Genomic DNA, 27,899 nt, shown 5'->3' on the forward strand with positions numbered 1-27,899 from the left:
CAAAGTTAGATCAGAGATAGTTTCTGAGAGAGGGAAAGGTAGGATCAGGGATAGGTGAGGTGTTCATGGTATTAGGCTTTTCTCAGGGATTTCTTGAAGAGTAAAGTTTTTATGTCTTTTCTGAACCTCTTGTAGTCAGGGGTTGATGTCAGTAGGATGGATATTTGGTTATCTAGTCTTGCTGCTTGGAGTGGCTAGTAGGCCGTCGTAAAGTTTTTTCTGTTTTACTTCCTTAATTGTGGGGTGAGTGAAAGGGGTGTGTGTTTTTCTATGCCTGGTAGAGGTAGTTTGGATAAAGCGGTTGTTTAGGTAGGTTGTGCTGTTCCCGTTAATAGTTTTAAATAGTATACAGTAAAATTTGAATTGTATTCTTTCTTGGATTGGGAGCTAGTGTGAGTCGATGTATGCCTCCGTGATGTGATCATATTTCTTCAAAGAGTAGACGAGTCTCAAAGCTGTATTTTGAATTGTTTGTAGTTGTTTAATCATTATTGCCGGGCAGGGGAGGTAGAGGATGTTGTAGTAATCAAGTATGCTGAGGATTAGTGATTGTACTAGAAGCAAAAATTGTGATCTTTCGAAGAATTTTCGGACTTGTCTAAGGTTCCTCATGACTGTGAACGATTTCTGTATCGTTTTGTTTATTTGGGGTTGCATGGTGCAGCCCCTGTCAATAGTCATTCCAAGTAGTTTTAGGGAGGTTTGTAGGGGGTAATTGTTAGAGTTGATTACTAAGTTGGTAGTGGAAGGGGCTTTGTTATTTTCTAGGAGGATGAATTTAATTTTGTCTGGGTTGAGTTTCAGTTTGTGATTTTCCATCCACGTCGTAACTGTAGCTAGTGTTCGGTGTAGTGTGTCTGTCATTGCTAGCTTTGGTTGGTCAAAGGGTATGAGGATGGTGATGTCATCAGCGTAGCTGTAAGAGGTTATACCTTGTTTGTTCAAGTACACGCCGAGAGAGGCTTTATATAGGTTGAAGAGTATAGGGGAAAGAGGAGAATCTTGTGGGACTCCACAGGGGTTGGACCACGGGTTGGATTTTTCTTTGTCTGCTTTTACTTTGTATGATCTGGATTTTAAGAAGCCTTCAAACCATGAGTATACTTTGTCTGAGATGCCTATAGTGTCCAAAATTTGGAGAAGTATGTTATGGTCAACTAGGTCGAAAGCTGCCGTCAGGTCCAGCTGTATTAGCAGCATTTTTTTTCCAGTGCTGAGGTGTTGTCTTGCTGTGTCGGAGAGAAAAGCAATGGATAAGGCCCTGGAAACATAGCTAAAAGCACAGAAAAATAAAATCACCAGACAAGGTAGGGAAAATGATTTTATTTTTCTGTGCTTTTAGCTATGTTTCCAGGGCCTTATCCATTGCTTTTCTCTCCGACACAGCAAGACAACACCTCAGCACTGGAAAAAAAAATGCTGCTAATACAATATAATGATTGAAATGTGTCAGTTTTGAGAATTTATATCTGCTGTGTATATTGTGTGTATATGAAAAATGAATGGATAAAATTGCATTACTAATAGTAAAGGGGGCGAGATCTGGGGAAGAGCTTGGGTGGGTCTAGGGTGAAGTTTGGGAGGTCTGTGGTTGGGGGTACTCAGTTGATATTTGTTAGACTTCCCTACTGGCACGCCCTACTGGCATTTCAGGGCCTGTCTGGAGGGCCTCTGTGCATGTGTGGATGTCAGGGTGATGATGTCATGCATGCGCGTGATGTTTTCATGGCGACGTCCATGCACACTTGGAATACTGTGTCCAACATTGGTCCCCCTACCTAAAGAAGGATATAAAGCTGCTGGAGAGGGTGCAGAGACGAGCAACAAAACTGGTGAAGGGTATGGAGAAACTGGAATACGAGGACAGACTTATAACACTAGGATTGTTCTCCCTTGAGAAAAGGAGACTGCGTGGGGATATGATCGAGACCTTCAAAATACTGAAAGGAATCGACAAAATAGAGCAGAGAAGATTATTTACATTGTCCAATTTGACACGGACTAGAGGACATGTAATGAAGCTGAGGGGGGACAGGTTCAGGACTAATGTCAGGAAGTTCTGCTTTACTCAGAGAGTGGTTGACACCTGGAATGCTCTCCCAGAGGAGATTATGACAGAATCGACCATCCTAGGCTTCAAGAGCAAACTAGATGCATATCTCCTTAAGAGAGGCATATAAGGATTTGATGGACTATAAATTACGCCAGGTGTACACCTGGCAGGGCCTCCGCGTGTGCGGATCGCCGGACTTGATGGACCGAAGGTCTGATCCGGAGAAGGCAGTTCTTATGTTACTTCTGGGTGCCTTGAGCTGTGACCACTACCTTTAGTGTGCCCCAGGTCAAAAAAGTTTGAGAGACACTGCTCTACTCAGATGGAAAAAGGGGGCAATGTCTGGAAAGCAGTATATACTAATGCTCGAAGTATGGGAAACAAGATTCTGGATCTAGAAGCTGTGATGGAAGAAGATGAGTTGGATATAGTGGCGATCACAGAGATGTGGTTCATGGTGAACCATGACTGGGATGTAGTTATACCGGGCTGTCTGTTTAAGAAAGACAGGGTGGGAAGAGAAGGAGGGGGAGTAGCGTTATATGTTAAAAATCATATTAATAAGTTTCAAGTTTATTAAACATTTGATGGATCGCCTATTAAAATTGCTAGGCGATGTACATAATCCAGGTAAAGAAACAAAGAAACTAACATATTAACCAAAAATTACATAAAGTACATACTTGAGATGGGAGGAAAGGAATTAAAAAGTTACAATCTTGGGTTTGGTAAAAAAGGTAAAAACAAAAGGTAAGGGGTTTAAAATCCAAAGCACAATTTAAGAAGAGTCCCTAAAACAAATAAATTTCAAGTGCTAAAAGCGTCGTTGAATAAATAGGTTTTTAAAAGTTTTTTAAATGTTACGATGTCGTGTTCAATTCTAATATACTGAGGAAGCGCATTCCACCATTGTGGTCCCATTACTGTGAACATGTCTGCTCTCCTAGTCCCTATAATTTTCAAGGAGGATATGGAAAGTAGATTTTGATCAGATGATCGAAGTGAGCGTTGGGTTTTGTAAGGGATTAATGATCTAGAAATAAATTGTGGTTCATTAGTTGCTAAAGTTTTAAAAATGAGAAGCATTATTTTAAACGTTATCCTATGGCTGATTGGTAGCCAGTGAGCATCTTTTAGTAATGGGGAAACATGGTCGTATTTTTTCGCATTATAAATTAATTTTATGGCCGTATTCTGTATTAACTGCAGTCTTCTTTTTTCTTTCTGCGTGATATTAATAAATAGAGCATTGCAGTAGTCAATTTTTGATATTATTAAAGAGTGAATAAGTATTTTTATTGAAGTAGAACTAAGAAACTAAGTATTTTTATTGAAGTAGAACTAAGAAATACCACACAATTGCAGGATCTGCAAGGAAGAGGCACTGTGGATCAATTTGGAAAGACGGAATGGTAAATACATTTACATTTCACTCTGTCAAAAATTTCAAAGACTAGGGGACACTTGATGAAGTTACGAGGAAATAATTTTTAAAATCAATAGGAGGAAATTTTTTTCACTCAGAGTATAGTTAAGCTCTGGAACGCAAGGGAGAGCAGATGGTCGATCAATCGAATGGAGCTGCGAGCGATCTGGTTAGCTCTGCTGAGAATTTAAAGGCATCTCTACCGGAAGGCCGTCCATGTGTTCTCAGCCAATGCGACGGCTGTTGCCTATGTCAGCCATCAAGGGGGCTCGAGGAGTCCCCTGCTGGGCTTAGAGGCTCTTTGCTTGGGTGGAGCGTTATCTGTCAGCTTTGTCCGTGGCTCATGTGGCCGGCGTAGATAACGTTCAGGCAGATTTTCTCAGTCGTCAGGTTTGGGACCAGGGAGAATGGTCCCTGTCCGGGCTAGCGTTCGAGGCTATAATGCATCGCTGGGGTCGTCCCACCTTCGATCTGATGGCATCTTCAAAGAACAGGAAGGCAGACAGGTTCTTCAGCCGCCGATGAGAGGTCGGCAGAGAAGGAATCAATGCTCTGCTTCAACCTTGGCCCGAAGAGGAACTTCTGTACGTCTTTTCCCCATGGCCCATGATAGGGCGTGTGCTGCGCCAGGTGTCCTCTCACAGGGGTCTGGTGATCCTTGTGGCTCCGGTCTGGCCCAGAAGACTTTGGTACGCAAACCTTGTGATGTTGAGCTCAGAGAGAGGTCTGTGTATTCCTTGCCATTGGAGGTTACTCACACAGGGCCTGATTGCACTTCAGGATTGGATCGCTTTGGTCTTATGGCCTGGCGCTTGAGTGAGAGACCTTGAAGGCCAGGGGTTATTCCTCTGCAGTTATCGCTACGCTCCTTCAGAACAAGCGGAAATCAACTTACTTCACTGGGAAACCTGTTGCAAAATTTAAATCTTAGGTTTTATATTTATGTGGATGACATCACTATAGTCATCCTGTTAACTTGTGTGACAGTCGAGATTACAAATTTTTTAGCAACCATTCTGAATCAGATTGAACTTTGGATGATTGCTTTTAAATTGAAATTAAATCCAGAAAAAACTAAATTTTTTCTTGCAACTCCTAATGATAAGATCAAAGAAACAAGGATACATCTGAATGGTCTTGATTATACTATAGAACAGTCTATAAAAATATTGAGAGTTACTTTGGATAGACACCTTACTTTGGAACAGCATACTGATCTATTATTCAAGAAATGTTTCTCGGTGCTTTGGAAACTTCGCACCATTAAGAAATATTTTGACGAAGTTTCATTCCATTTGTTAGTGCAGTCGTCTGTTTTAAGTATTCTTGCCTATTGCAATATCATTTATCTGGGTGCCTACAAGAAAATCTTTAAAAAAAATTGAGAGTGATTCAAAACACTGCAGTTCGACTGATTTTTGGTCTGAAAAAATGGGAGCATATTACTCCATATTATCAGAAACTTCACTGGTTGCCGATTGAGGCCAGAGTTTCATTTAAATTTGCTTGTACTGTATTTCTTATAAATCAATCTTTGGCATGTCGCCAGGCTACCTTGTTTCCCAATTTTCTTTGAATCATTCAAATAAGTTTACACGTAGAATTCATTTGTTCACATACCCTTCCCATATGTCGCTATAAGTGGTATCTTGAGAGAACCCTCTCTTTTCAGGCTGCTAAATTGAATGTTTGGTTTGGAAAAATTATGCTAGGAGCTTCTTCCTATTTGTATTTTAGAAAATCATTGTTTTTACTATCTGATGTATTTTTATTTTTGAATTGTATCTTTCACTGCATGTTCAGTTTTTACTTGTTGTGAACTGCCTAGAACCATTCCTGGTCTGACAGTATATAAAAATAAATTATTATTATTATTATTATTATTGTATCAGCCTATGCGAAAGCCTGGAAGTGCATTCAGGCTTGGTGTACAGGGGTTCAGGTGGACCCAGTGGCTCATGTTCTGGACTTCTTGCAGGCTGGCCTCAGGAAGGGTATGGTGGTCTCTTTACTCCGTGTCCTGCTTGCGAGAATTTTCTGTTTAGGTCCCTCTTTGTTCAGGAGTTCTCTGGCATCTCACCTGGACGTTGTCCGGTTCTTGAGGGGAGCTGGGAGGCTGTGGCCTCCCTTATGACTGCCATGTCCGATGTGGAATCTGAATTTGGTCCTACGCAGAGCCTTTTTTCTTGTTTTCCTCCTCTAAATCTAGGGTTCGTCTTATGGTCAGGTGCGCTTTTATAGAGTTTAGGAGTTCTTCAAGGGATCTTATCTGCAGGGGCAGTCAATTCTAGAGGATCGGTATGAAGGAGTAGGAACGTTGTTTGGCGGTTTGCAGTTGAAGAGCACTTCAAAAAAATATGGCGTAAAGATGTTTGAGGCCCCCTTTTAATACTAAACTCCCTACATTTGGAAGAAAATGCCAGTACAACTAAGACAACCCACCACATACCTTAACTTCAGGAAGAAACTAAAGACATACTTCTTCTTCCTATAACCACTCTCATCCATACCCCTTGCTCCCAACAATCATCACTGTCTCTGCAAGTTGTATTTATTTATTCAGTTTTCTATACTGTTATCCCAAGTACTAAACTAAACTAAACTAAACCTTGGGTTTGTATACCGCACCATCTCCATAGTTGTGGAGCTCGGCACGGTTTACAGGAATTGTAATGAGAAAGGAACTCCAAGGAAGGGCTAGATGAAGATCAGAGGGGAGAAGAATGTTAGAGGGCTAGGATGTCAGAAGAGGGAGGAGTGTTAGGTTTTGGAGAAGAGCCAGGTTTTCAGATGTTTACGGAAGGGTTGAAGAGCACTCAGGTTTAGAAGAGGGGAGGTAAGGTTGTTCCAGAGCTCGAATCTGAAGGAGAGGGAAGTCCCCAGTTTTCCTGGGTGGGAAATGCCTTTTAATGAGGGGAAGGATAATTTCAGTTTTTGGGTAGATCTGGTGGTATTAAGATTTGAGGAATTCCAAGAAAGTGGAATTAAAGGAGGAAGGATGCCGTGGAGGATCTTGAAAGTTAGGCAGATGCATTTGAAGTGAACTCTGGAAATTATCGGGAGCCAATGAAGCTTGGAAAGGAGCGGTGAGACGTGATCGAATTTACTTTTTGCAAAGATAAGCTTGGCCGCGGCATTTTGGATCCGTTGGAGTCTGTGAAGGTTTTTCTTTGTTAGGCTTATGAAGATAGAATTGCAGTAGTCTAGTCTGGAGAGGATGATGGATTGGACGAGAACGGCAAAATGTTTTTGGTGGAAGCAGGATCTTACTTTCCTCAGCATGTGTAGGATGAAGTAGCATTTTTTTACCAGGGAGTTGAGGTGGTCATTGAAGGACAATGTAGAGTCAATGATGACGCCCAGGACCTTGCTGGAGAATTCGAGCTGCAGAGTGGAGCCAGAGGGCAGTGGGATTGAGGTGGGTAGCTGAGCTAAATTTGGGCCGAGCCAGAGTAGTTTAGTCTTGGATTCATTTGGACGGTGTGGGCCCAGGATTGGAGGTTCAAGATACAAGAGGATATGTTCTCTGAGAGATTAGTGAGGTTCGAGTCGGTCTCGAGAAGGACGAGGATGTCAACAGCATAGGTGTATATTGTTTCAAGGGGGGATAGATGGAGGAGTTTTAGAGAGGTCATATAAATGTTGAAAAGGATAGGAGATAAAGGTGATCCTTGTGGGACTCCACAGATTGGTATCCAGGGGAAGGATGAGGTGCCATTCCTGTTGACAATGTAGGATCGGGAGTGGAGGAATTTTGAGAACAAATCAAGGACTGTAGAGGTGATGCCGATCTCGGAGAGTTGGTAGATTAGAATATCGTGGTGAACAACGTCGAAAGCGGCAGAAAGATCGAATTGCAGGAGGACGGCGAACTTGTTGCGGGAGTGAAGTTGTTGAACCTTGGAGATTAGGGAGGTCAGTAGGGATTCGGTGCTGAAATTGGGGCGAAAGCCATATTGGTAAGGTAGGAGAATGGAAAATTTCTCTAAATAGGATGAGAGTTGGATCGATATGATGGTCTCGAGCAACTTAGTTAGGAGAGGGATATTTGCTATTGGGCGATAGCTGGATGGTGTGGAAGGGTCGAGGTCGGGTTTTTTCACTAGAGGGGTTAAGGCGATATGGCCCATTTCTGGGGAGAAGAGGCCCGAATGTAGGGAGTTCAGAACAGTTTACATGAATTTACATGAATCAGGTACTCAAGCATTTTTCCCTGTCTTTCCCGGTGGGCTCACAATTTATCTAATTTATCTGGGGCAATGGGGGACTACTAAGGCGCGCTAACCGCTAAGGCACCCATTATATTCTATGGGCGCCTTAGCATTTAGCACGCGTTAAATTGATTAGTGCGCCCTAGTAAAAGGACTTGCCCAGAGTCCCAAGGAGCAGCATAGGTTTGAACAACTGTAGCTTTAAGCACTGTGCCACACTGCAAAGTCTGCCTTTTTAACCACACACTTATAATTTGAAATGCAGAAAAAGAGATGGGCAAATTTGTCCCCGTGTCATCTCGACGTGCAACCAAGCCTTGCTTCCAGTGCAGGCTGTCTATCTGGTTGCATTTCCTTGGGACCGGCTGCAACGCTCCGCAAGCAGATGCCAAGCAGCCAGCTCGCGCGCTGAAGCGATCAGTCAGTGCCCGCGATGACGTCAGCCGCGAGCCGCACCGCCGTCGGGCTCGGCTCTGGTGCCCGACTTCAGCTGCTCGCGCCGCCATGAGCTGCTCCGATGACAGCGTGAAAGAGAAGCTGCTGTGGAACGTGAAAAAGGAGGTGAGCGCGAGGCGAGGGCGCCAAATGCGGCTTCGCGCTGCAGACTTGTTGCTCTGTGAGGCGTTCTTTTCCTCAGGCTGAAGTCCCAAGTTTGCTCAGGTTGGGGGGGTTTCAACGCTGTCGTTGATTAGGGCGGGAGGATGGCCCTTGATCAGCGGCTGCACCGGCTCTGAGGTGTCATCCTGGGTTGAGGACATTGAGGTAACGGTTCTGGGAATGGATTTGGTTCGGATTCGTACAGAAATGGGGAATTATTTTCCATGGCAAATGCCCTTGTTCATATCTTTGAAATGCCATATTTTTCTCTTAGGTGACAACTTTGGAGAGAAAAATCCTTTCTGCATTCATAAATTTCACTTGGCTTTTTGTGTTTTAGTAGCTCTTTGAAACTTCAAGGTAGGACATCTTTAGACAGCTTGATTTCAAGCTCTTTTCCACAGAAGGTTTGACATTACTGCTAAACGGCTTGTACTTTTTTAAACCATTAACCCTCTTCCTAGAATACTTTTAATTTTTAGTAGACCTAATTCCCCCCTTGGCTGTATTTACTGTATTTCAATACCCAGTCTAGATTTTTTTTTTTTATCATTTTATATATAGATACATATACATTGCTTGTATAAGAAAGTAAAGAGAGAACTTCCACATATTTTTTAAAAAGGAAAAATATATCTGGATACTGTCCATTTCATAATTAAACAAAATTTCGCTCTTAAATTAGTCCACATTCTGGGTTCTGGAGGAGAAACAATTCACATTATGAGAGATATATACTGAATTAATTCAATAAACCATATTTGTAGAGTACATCTTCTTCTTACATTACTATGGGATTGATCCTACATTCCCTTCAGAGATATTTGAAGTTGTTATTCCCTTTCCTTCGAGAAAAAATTGTAATTGTGAGGGTTCAAAGAATATGTATGAATGTTGATCCAAAAGGATCTTACATTTACAAGGGTATCTCAATTGGTATTTGGCCCCCAACTGTATTACAAACTGTTTCAGTTCAAGGAACCTCTTCCGTCTGGTCTGAGTTGCTTTTGAGACGTCTGGAAACATACTGATCTTACTGTCCAAAAAGGTCACTTCTTTCAACCTAAAAAACAGTCTAAGAAGTGCCTCTTTGTCTTGTTGAAAAACAAACGCCACCACAAGCGTAGTACGACAAATTACTTCATCCACTGAAGTTTCAAGGGCTTCTGTTAAATTCAAAGGTTTGGGAAGTTCGGAAGAAACTTCTGGACCTGAGTTTTTCTGTTTTGATGGTGGCAAATAATATATTCTATGTAAAGGAGGTAGTCCGGCTTCAGGATATTTAAACATTTCTCTCAAGAATTTATAAAACATTTCCTTAGGAGGTGTTGTTAACACCTTTGGGAAATTAAGAATTCTTAAATTCAGCATTTTCATATAATTTTCAAAGTTTTCCATTTTCCTAGTGTAGAGTAGTCTATCCTGCAGTATAACAGTCTGAGAAGCTTGTAAACTTTGAATTTTCTGATCCAAATTTTTAACCTTCCCTTCCTGATCCTTCAATTCCTCCTGTAATTTGTCCAATCTGCTTTCTTGAAGAGTCACCTGAGGAAGGGTTCCTGCACATAATTTGTACAAAGAGTCTAACACAGTCCAAATAGACTCTAAAGTTATTTCAGCAGGTCTTACCAATGGAAGGACTGTTGAAGCTTGTCTTTCACTTGCTGAATTATCAGCCACCTCCTCCGATATAGTTGTTCCTGCCGAGAGCACTTGAGGGTTAGGCAAGCCCTCCAGCTCCATCGGCGACGCCATCCGTCCCTGTGGAACCGCCTCTATTCCCCAGTCTCGCGGCTGCAGAGGAGATGGAGGTCCCGCGGGGCTGAGCGAGACTTCGCTCCCGAGAGCCGAAATCTCTCTCCGATTCGGCTCAGCCGGCACGCCCTGGGGCGAAGATGTGAAGAAGCGAGTTATTTCCTCCTGCCTCGTTGAGGCAGATCCCGTCTGCCGGGCTGAAGCAGCCGCTCTGCCTCGTCTTTTCGGCATGTCAGCAACGGAATAAACCCGATAAGAGGTAGGAATTTTTATTTTGCAGGAGAGCGCAACTCAGCGTCCTCTCTACAACGCGGCCATCTTGTTTCTCCTCTCCCAGTCTAGATTAATACATTAAGAAACTTAATGTCCCCTCCAAGGGAATTTTTGCTTAATAAGAACATAAGAAAACCCTTACTGGGTCAGACCAATGGTCCATCAAGCCCAGTAGCCCATTCTCATGGTGGCCAATCCAGGTCACTAGTACCTGGCCAAAACCCAAGGAGTAGCAATATTCTATGCTACCAATACAGGGCAAGCAGTGGCTTCCCCCATGTCTTTCTCAATAACAGACTACATGTATGGTTTTTTCCTTCAGGAAATTCTCCAAATCTTTCTTAAAACCTGCTACGCTATCCGCTCGTACCACATCCTCTGGCAATGTGTTGTGTACCTGGTATAATCTGTGGAAAAGTATGTTTCCAGAGAGGGTTTTTTTTCTCCATACCCCAATTTGTGTCACCCAGGGCTTTTTGGCGGGCCAGGAGGAACCGGATAGGGGTCGTTGGGTCAGGGCAGGACTTAGGACCCTAGGTCAAGTATGGGAGGGCCAGCACATGCATCCATTTGACTTTTTGGTGGATGGCAAATAAGACAGAAAATATTATAAGGTATCTGTACTGCTGTATGATGTGACCTCGCCTTGAGTATTGCGTTTTGGTCCTGGTTGTCCTATCTCAATAAAGTTAAAGCGTAATTAGAATAAAGATGGGACACAACCCTCAGTTTTGGTTTAATTCTTTTTCTTATTTTATTTCAATTTTATTTTATTGGGAGGGGGGGTTGTTTTGGTTTTTTCTATTACGATTTATTTAATTTTGTTCTTTCCTCCTCCTTATTTTTTCCATATTATAGACACTTTAGTTTAGACTGTGAGCCCATCTGGGACTTAGAGGGTAGTTTAATGTGCCTATTTTATACTGAATGCTGACCTTTGGTACAGTGTGTTTAAATAAACCTGCACAGCAGTGCTTCCATTTCTTACTACTGAATTTAAGATGTTTGCATTTGGATTCTTCATATTTCCCTCCTGTGGCTTCCTTAACTGTTTCTTTTTGTATTTATTCAACACTTCTTCAAGAAAATCCCTAGATGCCCTTTGCATGCCATGGGAGCATTCATTTATTTTGTTTTGTTAATATGTTAGTATGTTAATAAATGTTTAATATGGTTAGATTGTGAGCCTTTTTGGACAGATAGGGAAGTTTTAAGCACCTAGTGTTAACCACCTTGATCCGTCAGTAATTGTAAGGAAAAGCGGTATATCAAATAAATATACGTACATGCATACAATGCTACTTCTTCACCCTTTTTACCTACCCTGCCCTCCTGAATAGATTACATGTATAGCCAAATATGATGCACAGAAAAGACAAGAAACGTCTCCAAATTGTTTAACATATTTCTTTTATCGCTTTAGGTGAAGCAGATAATGGAGGAAGCAGTGACACGGAAGTTTGTACATGAAGACAGCAGTCACATTATTGCGCTGTGTGGTAAGTGCTACATCTCACATAGTAGAGCACATATACCATAGAAAACCCCCATGCATGAAAGTAGTAGGAAAGTAAAACTAGTGACAGAAGATATTATTAGGACTGGTGACTTTGGCCTCCTTTTACCAAACTGAGATAGCAGTTTCTAGCGTGGTGAGCAGCGCGGGCCATTAATAGTAGAGGGGGATTGCCTTGACCACAAGGTTATTGTCCTAAATGAATTTTTGGTTGACTTAAACAGTGCCTTATTTATCCCCCACTTTTACTAAGTAGAGGTCGAAACCTCTACTTATATAGGAAGCATTATATTTTATTTTGATGCATTATCTATTAAAACTCTTACATTCCAGGGTGCCCTCTTTATGGTTATTTTATGCTGATTGTGTAGTTTGAACGGGTCAATAGGTTGATAAAACAAAAGCTATGCAAGCTAATGATAGAGCTGAAAGATAAGTTGAATGAAAGGGCCAATGGGTTGAGAATTCAACAGCTCAGTTTCCGCATCATCTGTTGAACAGCTACATTGGCATGTTCAATTTAAGATTTTGACATTGAGCTTTAAAATTCTTCATGAACAGCAATCTCTTTGTTTAGCTGCAACTTAAAAGTTACATTCCAGATTTTAAACAAATAAGATTGAGATGTACAGAGTCTCAATTTTTATGGCTCTTATAGAATGCACTCCCAAAGGATTTAAGATTCATTGATTGAATCTGAGTCTTATTAGAAAATCTTCTTTTCTCAGGCATTGTGATGTTTTAGATACGATAGATGTGAAACACTGAATCTGTATCTCTAACCCCCTGTTTTACTAAGGTTTTGTGCTAAATATACACACGTGCTAACGCGTCCATAGACTAACATACACATGTTTGTGTTTAGCGCACGCTAATATTTAGCATACGCTAAAATGCTTAGCATACCTTTGTAAAAGGAGCCCTATATGTTTTGAAAAATGTTATGTATTACTGTGAATATATTTTATATATGTATGTTTTAAACTGCTTAGATTTGTAGATTTATGCTATAAGAATTTTTTTAAAAAATTAAATTTATCAGTATTCACAGGCATATCACTAACATCTTTTTGTATATCAGTTTGGAATTTGTTGTTTTGTAGTTTATCCATTGCTGACTTGAATGTGGTAAGAACATAAGAATTGCCATACTGGGACAGACCAAAGCTCCATTAAGCCCAGTATCCTGTTTCCAACAGTGGCCAACCCAGGTCACAAGTACCTAGTTAGATCCCAAGTAGTAAAACAGATTTTAGAAATATGATGGCAGATAAAGGCCAAATGGCCCATCCAGTCAGCACATCTGCAGTAGCCATTATCTTCTCCCCATCAGAGCCCCCTAGAATTTATCCAATTCAAACTCAAAACTAATGTGGTGCATGACTGTTTACTTTTATACCTCCCCCACCTCTCTCTCAAGACAGGATTGCGCTACTTGAATCCATGATTTTTGACTTTTGTACTTCTTCTAATAACTCTTTAATTCTTGGTGACTAACACTCATTTCGAAGATCCCAATAACACATTCTCCTCTGATATTGGGTTGGGCAGACTGGATGGACCATTCGGGTCTTTATCTGCCGTCATCTACTATGATATGAGGATACTTTTCAATGACCTGAACTTATTCCCATTAATATCCTTGGCTACTCATAGAGCAGGTCATACTGTTGACATGATTTTGGTGCCTAACTCTGCAGCCTCCAATTTCTCTCTGACTTCTAATATTCCTGTACCTTGGTCAGATCCCTTTCTCCTTACTGTCCCCCACCATTGGTCATCCATAATTTCTTCCCATGACATAAGAACATAAGAAGTTGCCTCCGCTGGGTCAAACCAGAGGTCCATTGCGCCCAGCAGTCCGCTCCTGCGGCGGCCAATCAGGTCCATGACCTTTAAGGTGATCCTTTGTCTAAAACCCTTCAATCCCCTTTATCTTTCTATCTATACCCTTTCATAATCCTATCTCTACCTCTTTCTGTATCCCTCAATCCCCGTATCCTTCAGGAATTTATCCAATCCTTCTTTGAAACCCCGTAATGTACTCTGTCCTATCAAACAAATCTGTTTCCGAGACTATTCTAAATTAGATGCCTCCACTATTTCATTTCACTTTAATTTTAGTAATAATAATAACAACTTTATTTTTAAATACTGTAATACCACAAACAGTTCAAAGCGGTTTACAGAGGAAGAGACTGTATACAGACAGCGATATTTCAGAAAACTTTCAAAATTACATTAGCATGTTAAGGTTAGTCAAATTTATCTGGAGGTGTTTTGGAGATATATCAAGGTTGAGAGATATAAGTTTTGATTGACTTCCTAAAAGTTTGATAAGAAAATGTGTTTGAGATGAAGTTGGTTAGACATATTAATAATAATAATAATAATAATTTTATTTCTTATATACCGCTGTACCGTGAAGTTCTAAGCGGTTTACAGTAGAAACAGAAGAAATGCAATAAGTAAGATTAATTAAGATGAAGAGAGAGTACTTAGAGTTCCCTGACTGTCCCAAAGGCTCACATTCTTGCTAAAGTACTTGAGAAAAATAAATTAGTTAGGTTATAAACATAGAGTAGAAGAAGGTAGGAAAACAGTTCATAGGAAAATTAATTTTGAATACATTATATATTGTTCAAAGCGGAATACAAATTATAGGAGATTTGGACATTACCAAAAGAATTGCGTAATAAAGATTATCTAGATAAATTACATAACAGTGATTCATGTACATTACATGGTGTGGTAGAGGATTCAATTATGAATATTTGTTCCATTTGCTTGCTTGGAATGATAATGTTCTATCAAGGAATCTCTTGTAGGTACAGCCCTTTAAGGATGAAAAAGTGAACAAGTAGGCACTACTTGTATTAGTTGTGCCTGAGAATTCGAAATTATGAGACAGGCTGGGGATGAACCTGACATAGTTTTGAAGCAAAGGCAGGCAAACTTAAAGATGACCCTTGCTTCCACAGGTAGCCAGTGTGGTTTTTTTGTAATACGGGCTTACATGGTCCGATTTCTTGAGGCCATAAATGAGACAGACTGCAGCATTCTGGACAATTCTCAGTCGTTTGATGGTTTTCTTAAAAGATCCCAAATATATAATATTGCAGTAGTCTAAGGCAGTGTTCTTCAACCACCAGTCCATGGACCAGTGCCGGTCCACAGAAATTTCCTAACGGTCCACAGGCCAGCATGTGCATCAGGCCCAAAACAGTGTTCTTCAACCGCCTGTCCACGGTGCGATCGATGCGGCGTTATCTTCGAGCCAGCTCCCTCTTCCTAACTGATTCAGTTCACAAAGCCAGGGACAGTGGCTCCTGCAGGCATCCTAAGCCTGAACCGGAAGCCTTCTCTCTGATGTTGTAATGTCAGATGAGGCAAGGGACGTGCAAGGTGCAATTAATACTATTATGGGGGTGGGGTCTGGGGTGGATATTAGGTAGAGATTGGCAGGGTCTGGCCCACGACTTAGCCCAGTGTTCTTCAACTGCCGGTCCACAGAATAATTTTTTTATTTCTGCCGGTCCATAGGTGTAAAAAGGTTGAAAACCATTGGCCTAAGGTACTTAAGATCAAAGATTGAACCAGCAGTTGAAAGGAGAAGAAATTGAAATAATGTTTACTGGTACAGAGTTTCCATAAAGTGAGAAAACATTTTTTGACTTGAGTGTTAGTGTGGTCTTCAAAAGTCAGGCTTCGGTCCAAGGTGACACCAAGGATTTTGACTGTAGGATTAATTGGGTAGTCTGACCCATTTAATCTCAAGGAGGTGTTCATGATCTTGTTATTAGGACTTGCCAAGAAAATATTGTTTTTTTCCAAATTCAGTTTTAATTTAGATTGTGTTGTTCATTGTAAAGATACTACTCCCGACGCGCCTATAGATGATCTTCTTTCAGCATGGAATGATTCTGCTTTCACTCTTAGATAAATTTGCTCCTCTCCAATCTCAACTTGTCTCTAATCGACGCCCTAAAAATCTGTGGTTTTCCTCTGAACTCCACCTAATTAAGAAACAACTATGTTCTTTGTAGAGGAAGTGGAGGCATTTTAAATCCCCTGCTAGTTTGCTCAACTACAAGGAACATGCGTCTTACTACAAATCTAAAATAGCTAAAGCCAGTGGCGTACCAAGGGGCGGGGTGGGAAGGGGGGAGGTCTGCCCCGGGTGCAAGCCATGAGGGGGTGCTCCCGGCCTTGGAGTCATGGCCCGGGAACTTCCTTTCTCATGGCCCGACCCCAAGGCTTTCGCCTCCCTTTATGCGATTCCTCTTCAAAGCAACCTGCAGAAAGGATCGCGGGTACTTCAGCGATCCTTGCAGGTTGCCATAGGCCTCCCGAGTTGTACCTCTGCCGCGGTCCCACCCCTCCTCTGACGTTAGAGGACGTTTCAGGACGTTTTGAGACGTTGAGGAGACCTATCTAGTAGGTTACAATACATTAGAAGATAGCTGGATTCAGGTTATATATTGAGGTTTCAGTTTATAGACATTGAATAGATGTTACCAGAGAAGTGGAAAGGTCGCGGGGAATATGCAGAGGGAATAGGAATAGGGGGGAGATTAGGTTGATGGGATGTGTTTTTTGAATAGTAGTGTTTTGATTTCTTTTCGGAACGCTTTAAAGTCAGTTGTTGTGGTCAGCAGCTTGGAGATGGATTGGCAACCATGAGAATGGGTTACTGGGCATGCTGAACCATTGGTCTGACCCAGTTAGGCTATTCTTATGTTATGTTCTCATCTGTAGGGGCCTTTGTTTTCACTTCTTATTTTAATGTATTTTTTTCTGGGAACTTATCAGTGTTTTTTATAATGGGAACAAAAATGGAAGAGAATTAATATGTGTGGAATGGGGTGTAACTAATTTCTTCAGCTAAATAATTCAATCCACCTCAACCACACATAGGAGAACTCACGCACTATTCACACACCCTCCAACCAAAAACATCAAAAGAAAAAAAAAATTTGACAACCTCCTAGCCATTCGAGCTGCAACACTCGACCCCCAACTCTACAACTTATTGACCTCGACCACAGACTACAAAACCTTCAAAAAAGAAATAAAAACCCTTCTATTCAAAAAACACATAAAACCGAACACAATCAGAACTGTTCCAAGCATCTACTACAACTACTCCATATGTACTTCTGATGTCATGACAATTCAGACATAATTTATGTTATGTTATGGTATGTTTGGAATAATGGTTACATATATGAGGTTCAATAAAATAAAATGTTCACTGCCTGTTTCTATTATGACCATTTATTCCGTTTCATGGTTATTACAAAAAATATTTTTTTCATGGGGGGGTGTGTCAAAAAATGATGGGCCCCGGGTGCCACATACCCTAGGTACGCCACTGGTTAAAGCTAAATCTCTTTACTATTCTAAACAGATATCTAGTGCCAAAAATATGTTGACCCTCTATAGGATTGTGCGTTCACTGACCACAAATCATCAAAATCATGTCCTGTAAACTCTGGACAGACCAGTTAGAAGACGCGCTAATAATTACCTTATTCTACATTCCGCCTAAGAAATGGCCCGCAGCCAAAGACTTTTTCTACGAATTCCTCCTCACAAACTATACACTAGGCCCACACAACCTACTAACAGGCGATCTAAATATTCACCTAGAGCAGACAGAACAGGGTGACTCCAAAGATCTAATTTCCTTCATTTCTTCACTTGATTTCTGTGTGCTGCCCCCAGAAAAGACCCATCAAAAAGGCCACCAGCTAGATATAGTCACTTTTTCCACCAAAGAACCAGCCAATCCCAAGATTCATTGGAACCAAGCCATATGGACCAACTCTCTATGGTCCAACCAACGTTTATGCAACTCAGCTGGCTAGTAAGACGCTCCCCATCCAAACCCAAGGTGGCAAAAAGACCTAATAAAATGGTAGCTAGCAAAAGTAGGGTGAACCCAATAGAATTCTGGTCACACTATGAATTAACTTCTAGCCCAGACTCAGCCTCCTTCTTGGCGGACTCTTGGACCAACAAGTGTACGCAGTTATTAAACAAAATGGCCCCCACTAAACTAAGAAAAATAAGAAACAAGAATCTGGATGGCTGGTACGATACCGAGTTAGGAAATATGAAACGGGAGTTACGGAAACTCAAAAGGCAATGGTTGAAATCAGGGGACAGTGTGGGGAGGTCAAATTGGAGACTAAAATTAAACGAATACAAAAAACTAATAACAAAGAAGCGCTCCAACTTCTACGCCCAAAAAATTGGATTGCCAAACACCAACAGTAGAAATCTCTTTGAATTAGTCAACAATCTCTATGACATACAGGCCCTATCTCGTTCTACCCTTGATTCCCCTCCATCTGCAGATGAACTGGCGGAATTTTTCAACAACAAAATCATCAATTTGAGATCAAATCTAGCGGGCTCTTCAACCAACCATTTGAACTACCTGGTTGCCCAACACAAAGACCCTAGGGTAGATATGGCCTGGAATAACTTCACTACACTATCCTTGCAACAATTCTCCAAATATTACGCGAAATACGCCGTCTCCTACTGCAGATTAGACTGCTGCCCCCCAAACATTATGAAAGTCGCGTCACTCTCTTTCAAAGCCAAGTTATACAACTGGCTCTCCTCTCTCTTACTAACTGTTACTTTCCCTGAGGATCTAGGCCAGATTCTGATCACCCCAATCGTAAAAAACCCTAGAGAATCTACCAAACAGACATCTAATTACAGACCAATTATGAGCACTCCCTTTTTCGTCAAGTTAATGGAAAGTCTGGTCAACCAGGAACTAGTAATGTATCTGGATAAATTTAGCATACTGCACGACAATCAGTCTGGTTTCCGCTCTGGATTCAGCACCAAAACTGTCATAGCATCATTACTGGATTTCCTCCACACCTTATTCAGCCAGGGTACCAGTGCTCTTATTCTGCAACTAGACCTAAGTAGTGCCTTCGATCTAGTTGACCACGCTATTCTGATTGACTGTCTGGAGTCAATTGGTCTTTCAGGTAATGTGTTAAAATGGTTTTGGGGTTTTTTGAGCAAACGGTCATATCAAGTCTACAGTGACAATAAAAAATCCGTTAGTTGGGTTAACTCGTGCGGAGTCCTGCAGGGCTCTTCCCTTTCCCCCACTCTGTTCAACATCTACCTTGCCTCATTGGGGAACTTACTTCAAAACCTAAAGGTTAAATTCTACATCTATGCAGACGATATCACCATTGTTATTCCCCTTACTACTCTGACCTCCATGACTAAGATTCATCTATCATCCATTCTAAAGGAAATTGAACTATGGATGACCGACTTCAAACTGAAGCTCAACACTGACAAAACTAAATTTTTTCTCGCAAGCCCCAATGACAAAATCAGAGACCCATCGATCTCCTTGAATGGTCAGGTCTTCCCTATTGACCACTCCATTAAAATCCTGGGAGTCACCCTGGACCGCCACCTCACTCTAAATGCTCACACAGATTTATTAGTTAAAAAATGTTTTTCGGTACAATGGAAACTCAGAACCATCAGAAAATACTTTGATGCTCCATTCTTCCGCTTACTGGTTCAATCTTCCATCCTGAGCCTGCTTGATTATTGCAACATTATTTACTTGGGATCCTACAAAAAAACCATCCTAAGACTCAGAGTCATTCAAAACTCGGAAGTTCGGCTGGGAACACATAAGCTCCTACTATCAAAAACTCCATTGGCTGCCCCTAGAGGCGCGAATCCTGTTTAAGTTCTCCTGTCTGTGTTACAAATCAATATTTGGCCTAGCCCCTACTCACCTGGTTTCCCACTTCAATCTTGCAAGTTATCTTAGGCCCACACGAAGAATACATCTGTTCTCCTATCCGACAATAAAAGGCTTCCACTACAAAAGATTCTTGGACAGAACTCTTGCCTTCCAGGCAGGTAGATGGAACGATTGGCTTAGTAACGTTCTTGCGCTCTCATCATCCTACTTCAATTTTAGAAAACTGGTAAAAACGAGCTTGTTCAATCGATTTGTTAAATAAGAATCTTCTCAGCTCTGCTTACTCAACCAGTAACTCTAACGAACTACATAACTTTCATATTCCTTCATTATGTAAGATTGTATTGCTGACTTTGATTGTAACCTCTTCGCTGACTTTGATTGTAATTTCTTCGCTGACTTTGACTGTAACCTCTTCGCTGATTGTCCAGCACTTCTTTGTGTAAACCGCCTCGAACTTCTATGGCTTTGGCGGTATATAAGAATAAAATTATTATTATTATTATTAAAATTGTTCAGATTCCTTACAACGTCCCTCTCCTCAATCTCTGGCAGACCACTTCACGAACAAAATTCAGAAAATCAGAGCTTCACTCAACTCCTCGGTTCATACTAGCAACTCTGCCCTACTTGCTTCTGATCCTCAATCCGCTTGTTTATCCTTTTCAAAATGCTCCCATTTCAAAATTCCTTCACTATTAGAGATTCAGCACATTATTAATTCTATGAATATCAAAGGCTCCAGTAAAGAATCCATCCCCCCATTCATTCTAAAACACTAGTTTTTCTATCTTTGGATCCCATATATTGGACTTAGTTTCCTTCAGCCTTTACTCTAGGTCCATCTCAAAACTTTGGAAGGAAGCCATTATTTACCCATCCCTTAAAGACTTTAAAGCTAGTGTGGCCGAAAACACCAATTATTGTCCCATTTCTAATATCCCCTTCGTAGCAAAAATCACCGAGAAGGTTGTCTTCAATCAAATTTCCAACTTCGTGGAAAACACCAATATCCTTCATCCAAATCAAGCTGGCTTCCAAAAACATCACTCTACCGCACTCTTGCTCATTGGTTTTATTACTAATATCATTTACCATTTGGATCATCATAACTCGGTTGTACTTATCTCTCTTGATTTGTTCTCAGCCTTTGATAGAATTGATCACCACCTACTCATTCACCGGTTACAAGAAATAGGAATTTCTGATCAAGTACTAAACTGGTACATCTCATATTTCAAAGACCATACATCAAAAGTCTCATTCAATGGCTCTTTATCTGATACGTTCCCAAATAATTTCGATATTCCACAGGGCTCAACACTATCTCCTCTTTAATATTTTTCTGGCTCCTCTGATCACTCTAGGGCAATCAATTGGCTGTACTGTCTTTGCATATGCTGATAACATTCAGCTAACCCACCCTATGAGTCTTGATAATCCTGAAGACATCTCTTCAATTAATCAAAAGTTGAAGAAAATAAGTGACTGGCTCAATTCTAGTATGTTATCACTCAATGTTAATAAAACCAAAACCATGGTCTTCCGCATTGCGAAAGGTTCCTCTCTACTTTCTCCCACTGAATTCAAGTCTACCCTGGTTCAGTTGGTCAGAACCATCAAGCTTCTAGGAATCACTTTTGATGAAAATCTCACTTTCCACGATCATATTAGCTCTGCCATACGCAAATGTTTCCGCCGTCTCTGTATGATCCGCTCTCTTACCAAATTACTTGACCATTCTGCCCTAAACATCCTCATTCATTCACTGGTCATCTCCTGCGTGGACTACGGCAATGCCCTATATCAAGGAATTACTAAGAAAGAGATTCAACGCCTACAGATAGTCCAAAATACTGCTGTTAAAATCATCTTCAATGCAAAAAAATTTGCCAAGTCACACCCCTCTTGGTCAAGGCTCACTGGCTTCCTTTTAATCACTGTATTACTTATAAAACACTATTGATGACATTTAAAACTAGAGAAACAGGGCAGCCGGAATTTATCAACAGACTTTTGATACCTTACTCTTCAATCCTCTGACCAAAACTTGTTAGCAATCCTGTCACTAAGTTATATTAATGCTAGGCGAAATACAGTACTATCTTTTCAGTTGTTGCTCCCTCCCTCTGGAACTCAATTTCAAACTTCTTAAAAGAGATAACAACCCTAGATAAATTCAAGTCTTCTCTTAAAATATTCCTCTTTAAAGATGCTTTCCAAGTTTGACAGTCCTTTTAAGGATGTTTAAACTTTATTTAGTCCACTTTTTTGGACTTACATTCAGTTACCCCGTCCTTCTGTATTTTCCTGTTTTATGTTCTTTCCTTTATTATATTGTAGTTCTCCCCGTTCCTCCTGTGCTAGTTTGTTTAGGTCTGTTTCGTAAGTCTTGTCGACCTGTCTGATGTCATATTACTTAATTGTTTTTGTTTAATTAATTGTATTCCCTTATTTTTTAATGTACAACCACCTTGAATTTCTGAGAAGGTGGTATACCAAATTTGTAATAAACTTAGAAACTTGGAAGCTCTAAGAGATCCCATGTGCCTATCCCAGACTTTCTTGAATTGAGACACAGTGGCCCTGATTCTCCAAAAGTGCGTCTCGATTTTAGGCAGCTGTAGGCGTCCTACAGCTGTCTAATCAGCCAATCGGGATGCACATTTTTTTAAAAAAAATGCTCCCCAGGCTGGCCGCCTATATTGAAGGCGAGGCCCGCAAGACACCGAGGCCCTGATTCTGTATAGGACGCCCGGGAGAGGCGTCCTATTCAGAATCGGCTTACACTAGCGGGCCGCGGCCTGTCCGATCGGATGCCCCCCCCCGACACTACGGACCGCCCCCCCCGACACTACCAACCGCCCCCCCCTGACATTACCGATCTCCCTCCCACCCCGACACTACCGATTGCTGGCAGGAGGGTGCCCAATCCCTCCTGCCCGAAGACACACATCCCTGCCCCCCCCCCGGCGCTAACAACCTCCAAACTAACCTGTTCTTCAGGCCAGACGGTTCTTGCCCGTCCAGCCTGTAGCCCGCCTGGTCGAAATGAGGCGGGCTCGCCCCTTCCCGGCCCATCCCGCCGAAGCCTAAGGCCTGATTGGCCCAGGTTCTAGAAGCCTGGACCAATCAGGCCTTAGGCATAGCGGGTCCGCCCGTCCCCACTAAGTCTAAGGTCTGATTGGCGTGAGTGTGTGGACATTGGAGTGTGGCTGCCAGCAGTTATTTTTGGCGGGAACATTGCCATAGTTCGTGCTGTGCTCACTGCCATTGCAGTGACCTGTTCGGATGGCAGCAGCTGTCTGCCAGATTGTACTCAGCTCCGCCTGTGGGAGCCAGGGTGGAAGGACATTTGGGTACTGGGCCCCAATATCAGGTCCTGATCCAAGCTCGCACGGCAACAATGGGATGGCTCAAAATTATCTCCTCCCATCAGCATTTTCAAAATCTTTCTGCTTTACGATCCCAAGCAATAAGGAGGGACGGGTCACTTCTGCTTCCCTCTGTGTCATTTTCAACTGTCTTTCTCAGGGCATCTTTCATTTAAGTGCCGCCGAGCCTGCCCTTGTTGCTCCAGTTCACCGTTGACCTTGGGAGTCCCAGGGGTCCACAATGGCCTGGAGGCAGAGCAGGCTCAGTTCTTTGGACCTTGACTGTTTGATTACGTGTCCATTGGGGATTTAGCCGTACCAGCCAGGGGAAGGCCTTCTTCTGATAGGAATCAAGGTTCTGGACACCCCTGAGATGATCTTCCTTTCACACCGATTTTTGGGGGTCTTTGAGACCTGGCATGCTTTGCATGAATTGCTTGGGCTTTCTCCTGGGGTCCTATTACCATAAGAACATAAGAAATGCCTTCACCTGATCAGACCTTAGGTTCTTCTAGTCCGGCGACCCACACACGCGGAGGCCAAGCTAGGTGTTCCCTGATGGAGACCCTGTTTGCCCGTATCCTTCAATGTGATTCGCAAGAAGGTGTGCGTCCAATTTGCCCTTGAATCCCAGAATGGTGGTCTCCGTCACAACCTCCTCCGGGAGAGCATTCCAAGCGTTCACCACTTGCTGTGTGAAACAGAACTTTCTGACATTTGTCTTTGGCCTGTTGCCCCTCAGTTTCAGCCCATGTCCTCTTGTCCGAGTCACATTTGACAATGTGAACAACAATGTTTCTTGCTCTATCTTGTCAAAACCTTTTAGTATTTTAAAAGTCTCTATCATATCCCCTCTCAGTCTTCTCTTCTCAAGGGTGAACAAACCCAGTTTTTCGAGGCGTTCTTTGTAGTCCAAATTCTCCACTCCTTTTACTATCTTCGTGGCTCGTCTCTGCACCCTCTCCAGCAGGGTTATGTCCTTCTTTAGGTAGGGAGACCAGTGTTGGACACAGTATTCCAAGTGTGGTCTGACCATTGCTCTGTAAAGCGGCATTATGACGTCCGCTGATCTACTCATGATTCCCTTCTTTATCATGCCCAGCATCCTGTTTGCTTTCTTTGTCGCTGCTGCGCATTGAGCCGACAGCTTCAGAGTCCTGTCTATCAGTACCCCCGGGTCCCTTTCTTGATCGCTCTTGCCAAATACTACACCTAACATTTTATATTCATGTTCTTTGTTTTTCCTGCCCAAGTGCATCACTTTGCATTTTTCTATATTAAATTCATCTGACACTTTTCCGCCCATTTCTCTAGGTGGTTCAAATCTCTCTGGAGTTCTTCGCTGTCCTTTTTCGACCCTTGGGAGAAAGATATAGAAAATGGAATAAATAAATACTTTCGGGAGTGGATTATGTGGCAGATGCTCGACATGATGTTTTCAGAGTTATGACAAGGTTTCTGTCTTTAATTTCTAGCATTTTATCCTAATTCACTCTTTGTTCTTAATTCACTCTTTGTAAGCTTTTTGTAATTTTTTGTAAACTGCTTTGAATCCAGTTGGATTTATAGTGACACCATTACCATTATTCAATCTTCGCCTGTAGAATGCTCTGGATCAGACAATGGGTGTGAGATTCAGTGTCCAAGGCCCTTGGAGCAGGCTTCCATTCAAGGGTCAAATTTTCTTTAGAAAAGGACTGGATGATCTTATAGCCAGTGTGGCAGCTTGTCACCTGAAGTCCTTGCCAGATAGCAGACCACGCGCCCCTGGGGGGGGGGTGTCAGGTCGTAGTTACTTTCGGAGTTCTCGATGATCTTGTCAGTCTTCAGCTGGGTCCTCCACCCATAGATGGTTTCAAGGATCTCAGCAGAGGTTTGGAGGCTCCAGGAGAACTCAGACCTCTAGTGCACACTCTGCAGCAGCCTCCCAGAAGACCCAATGACACCAGGTCAGCAGCCAAACCTCCTCTGATTGGAGGGAGGTTGTCGGTTTATTGGGAGGCTTGGGTGAGGATTTGTTCAGACTGCTGGACATTATTCAAAAGGCATACAAGCTTGAATTCTTTCATCCTCTACTGGACCTATTTGTGGACTCTCAGGCTGGAGAAAGCAATCAGAGTCCAAGCAATGGTGACATGGTTTCTGGATTTTCAGGCCTTAGAACCCGTACTGGCCGAAGAATTTGGCTTGAGCAGATATGCCCAAGAAAAACTCAGATGACTGGAGACCAGTCTTGGATCTGGAGTCGGTTAATGCTCCACTGAAGGGGCCCCGATTCTGAATGGAGACCTGCATTCAGTCATAACTTTAGTAGCTGTGTGGAATTTCTGGCCTCTCCGGCTTACTTGTATATTCCTATATTTCCGGCTTACAGGAAGTTCCTGAGATTCCACGTACTGGAAAGCCAGTTCAGTTCTCAGCACTCCCTTCAGGGCTGACAATGGCATCTTGCACCTTTACCAAGGTGATAGTCATTGTTGCAGAGCACCTGCACAAAATAGGGATCTTGGTGCAGGCATACTTGACTGATCAGAGCGCTTTCCTAGCAAGAGGGAGAGATGGCAGTTGCATAAGTTGTCCAGCTGCTGCAGGACCTTGTTTGGATCATCAACTTTTGGAAGAGTCACTTGGAGCCCTAGAATACTTGGGAATTTTCTTCAACATCTGTGCTGGGCCTTTAATGGCAGAATTCTTTATTTTTACTCACCTGCTCTGTGGTGGCCTGCTTTGGTGCTTTCATCTGTGCCTGGTGTGGATGAGCATTTGGAGGGCTTGTTCGATGCGATGTACCTGGAGCACTTCTGATTGCTGCCGCTTCCCCCTTGCTGACATCTGTTCATCAGGTGATCAACTCTGAGCCATGTCCTTCACATTGGGGTGAAGTCAACTTCAGGCCTGCAGCCTCTCATGGGCCGTTTCGCCCCCTCTCTGCCTGGTTATATGGTGGCCCTATGCAATGGGAAAGGCGATGACGAGGGATTGGAGCGAAGACAGAGTAGCGCTGTTTTTCTGTGCTTCTGGGCAGGGTCTGCTTCAGCGGCGGTGGACCGTTGGCCTGTTCCAGTGCTGGGAGATTGGGTGCTGAGGTTTTGGGCAGTCTTAACATCTTAAGATCGGATGGTACAGAGCAGAAGAAGATGGTCGGAGAAGAACATAAGAATTGCCATCTCTGGATCAGACTTTTAAGTCCAAGTCCGGTGATCCGCACACGCGGAGGCCCCGCCAGGTATGCCCTGGCATAATTTTAGTCCCCATATCACTCTGTGCTTCTTATAAGGAGATGTGCTTCTAGTTTACCCTTACCCGTATCACTCTATGCCACTCATAAGGAGATGTACATCTAGCTTACCCTTAAATCCTAGAATGGTGGATTCCGCAATTACCTCTTCTGGGAGAGCATTCCAGGTGTCCACCACTCGCTGCGTGAAACAGAACCTCCTGATATTTGTCCTGGACCTGTCCCCTCTCAGCTTCAGTCCGTGCCTTCTAGTCCGTGTCACATTGGACATTGTAAATGACTGTTTTTCCTGCTCTATTTTGTCGATTCCTTTCAGTATTTTGAAAGTCTCGATCAGATCCCCTCGCAGTCTCCTCTTCTCAAGGGAGAACAACCCCAGTCTCTTAAGTCGTTCCTCGTAATCCAAGTTCTCCATACCTTTCACGAGCTTTGTTGCTCGTCTCTGCACCCTCTCCAACAGTTTTATACCCTTCTTTAGGTATGGAGACCAATGTTGGACGCAGTATTCCAAGTGTGGTCTAACCATTGCTCTATAAAGCAGCATTATTACTTTCTCCGATCTACTCGTGATTCCCTTCTTTATCATGACTAACATTCTATTTGCTTTCTTTGCCGCCACTGCGCATTGCGCTGATGGTTTCAGGGTCCTATAAATTAGTACACCCAGGTCTTTTTCCTGTTCGGTTTTTCCCAGAGTTGCACCTGACATACTATACTTGTGTTCCTTATTCTTTCTGCCTAAGTGCATCACTTCGCATTTTTCCACATTAAACTTCATCTGCCATTTATCTGCCCATTTCTCTAATCAACTCAAGTTGCTCTGGAGTTCCTCACTGTCCTTCTGCGATTTGATTGCCCGGCATAGCTTTGTGTCATCTGCAAACTTGATGATCTCACTGGATGTTCCATCCTCTAGGTCAGGGGTAGGGAACTCTGGTCCTCGAGAGCCGTATTCCAGTCGGGTTTTCAGGATTTCCCCAATGAATATGCATTGAAAGCAGTGCATGTAAATAGATCTCATGCATATTCATTGGGGAAATCCTGAAAACCTGACTGGAATACGGCTCTCGAGGACCGGAGTTCCCTACCCTTGCTCTAGGTAATTGATGAAAATATTAAATAAGATGGGCCCAAGTACCGAGCCCTGGGGTACACCGCTAGTCACCTTCTCCCAGTCTGAGAACTTCCCATTTATGCCTACTCTCTGCCTTCTATCCTCCAGCCATTTGTCTATCCATCTTAGTATATCTCCTTCTAGTTTTAACTTTGTTCTCTGACTAGAATAATATTTTATTTCAATTTCTTCTGAGTTTATTACATCTGCAAATTTGGGCAAATTAACCAAGGATGATGGTGGCAAGGATTTATTTTATTTCTTAATTTTATTTTAATTTAATTAATTTTTAATCTTTTTTTTTAAATTTATAATTTATAATTAACTATTATTTTATTTTCATTTTTAAGGTAACTTTTGTTTTCATTGTCACTGAATACTTGTTAAGATACATATATCTTGTCTTTATCTCGGTGGAGTTCCTTTCATTAATCAATTGTTGCATTGTAACTGCTTAGGTTAGTAAAATGCTGAAGCGGTATATCAAATCTTAATAAACATAAACATGGCAGAGACATGCAAACTGAAACTAAGATGCCAGATTTCAGAGAACATAAGAATAGCCTTATTGGGT

At 42.2% G+C, this 27,899-nt stretch overlaps 1 protein-coding gene across 3 annotated transcripts in view; it reads left to right on the plus strand.

The window, feature by feature from the left end:
- Nucleotides 1-8,169: 8,169 nt before the first annotated feature.
- SGSM2 (small G protein signaling modulator 2) overlaps nucleotides 8,170-27,899 on the plus strand; it is a 278,910-nt gene continuing 259,180 nt past the window's right edge. For all 3 annotated transcript variants that reach the window (XM_033921351.1, XM_033921352.1, XM_033921353.1), the window contains exons 1-2: nucleotides 8,170-8,251; nucleotides 11,739-11,814. In XM_033921351.1, coding sequence (XP_033777242.1) covers nucleotides 8,195-8,251; nucleotides 11,739-11,814 — 133 coding nt within the window. In that variant the 5' untranslated portion in view covers nucleotides 8,170-8,194. The remainder of the gene's footprint in view (nucleotides 8,252-11,738; nucleotides 11,815-27,899) is intronic.

The sequence above is a fragment of the Geotrypetes seraphini genome, chromosome 15 (assembly GCF_902459505.1).
Source record: "Geotrypetes seraphini chromosome 15, aGeoSer1.1, whole genome shotgun sequence".
Taxonomy (NCBI): domain Eukaryota; kingdom Metazoa; phylum Chordata; class Amphibia; order Gymnophiona; family Dermophiidae; genus Geotrypetes; species Geotrypetes seraphini.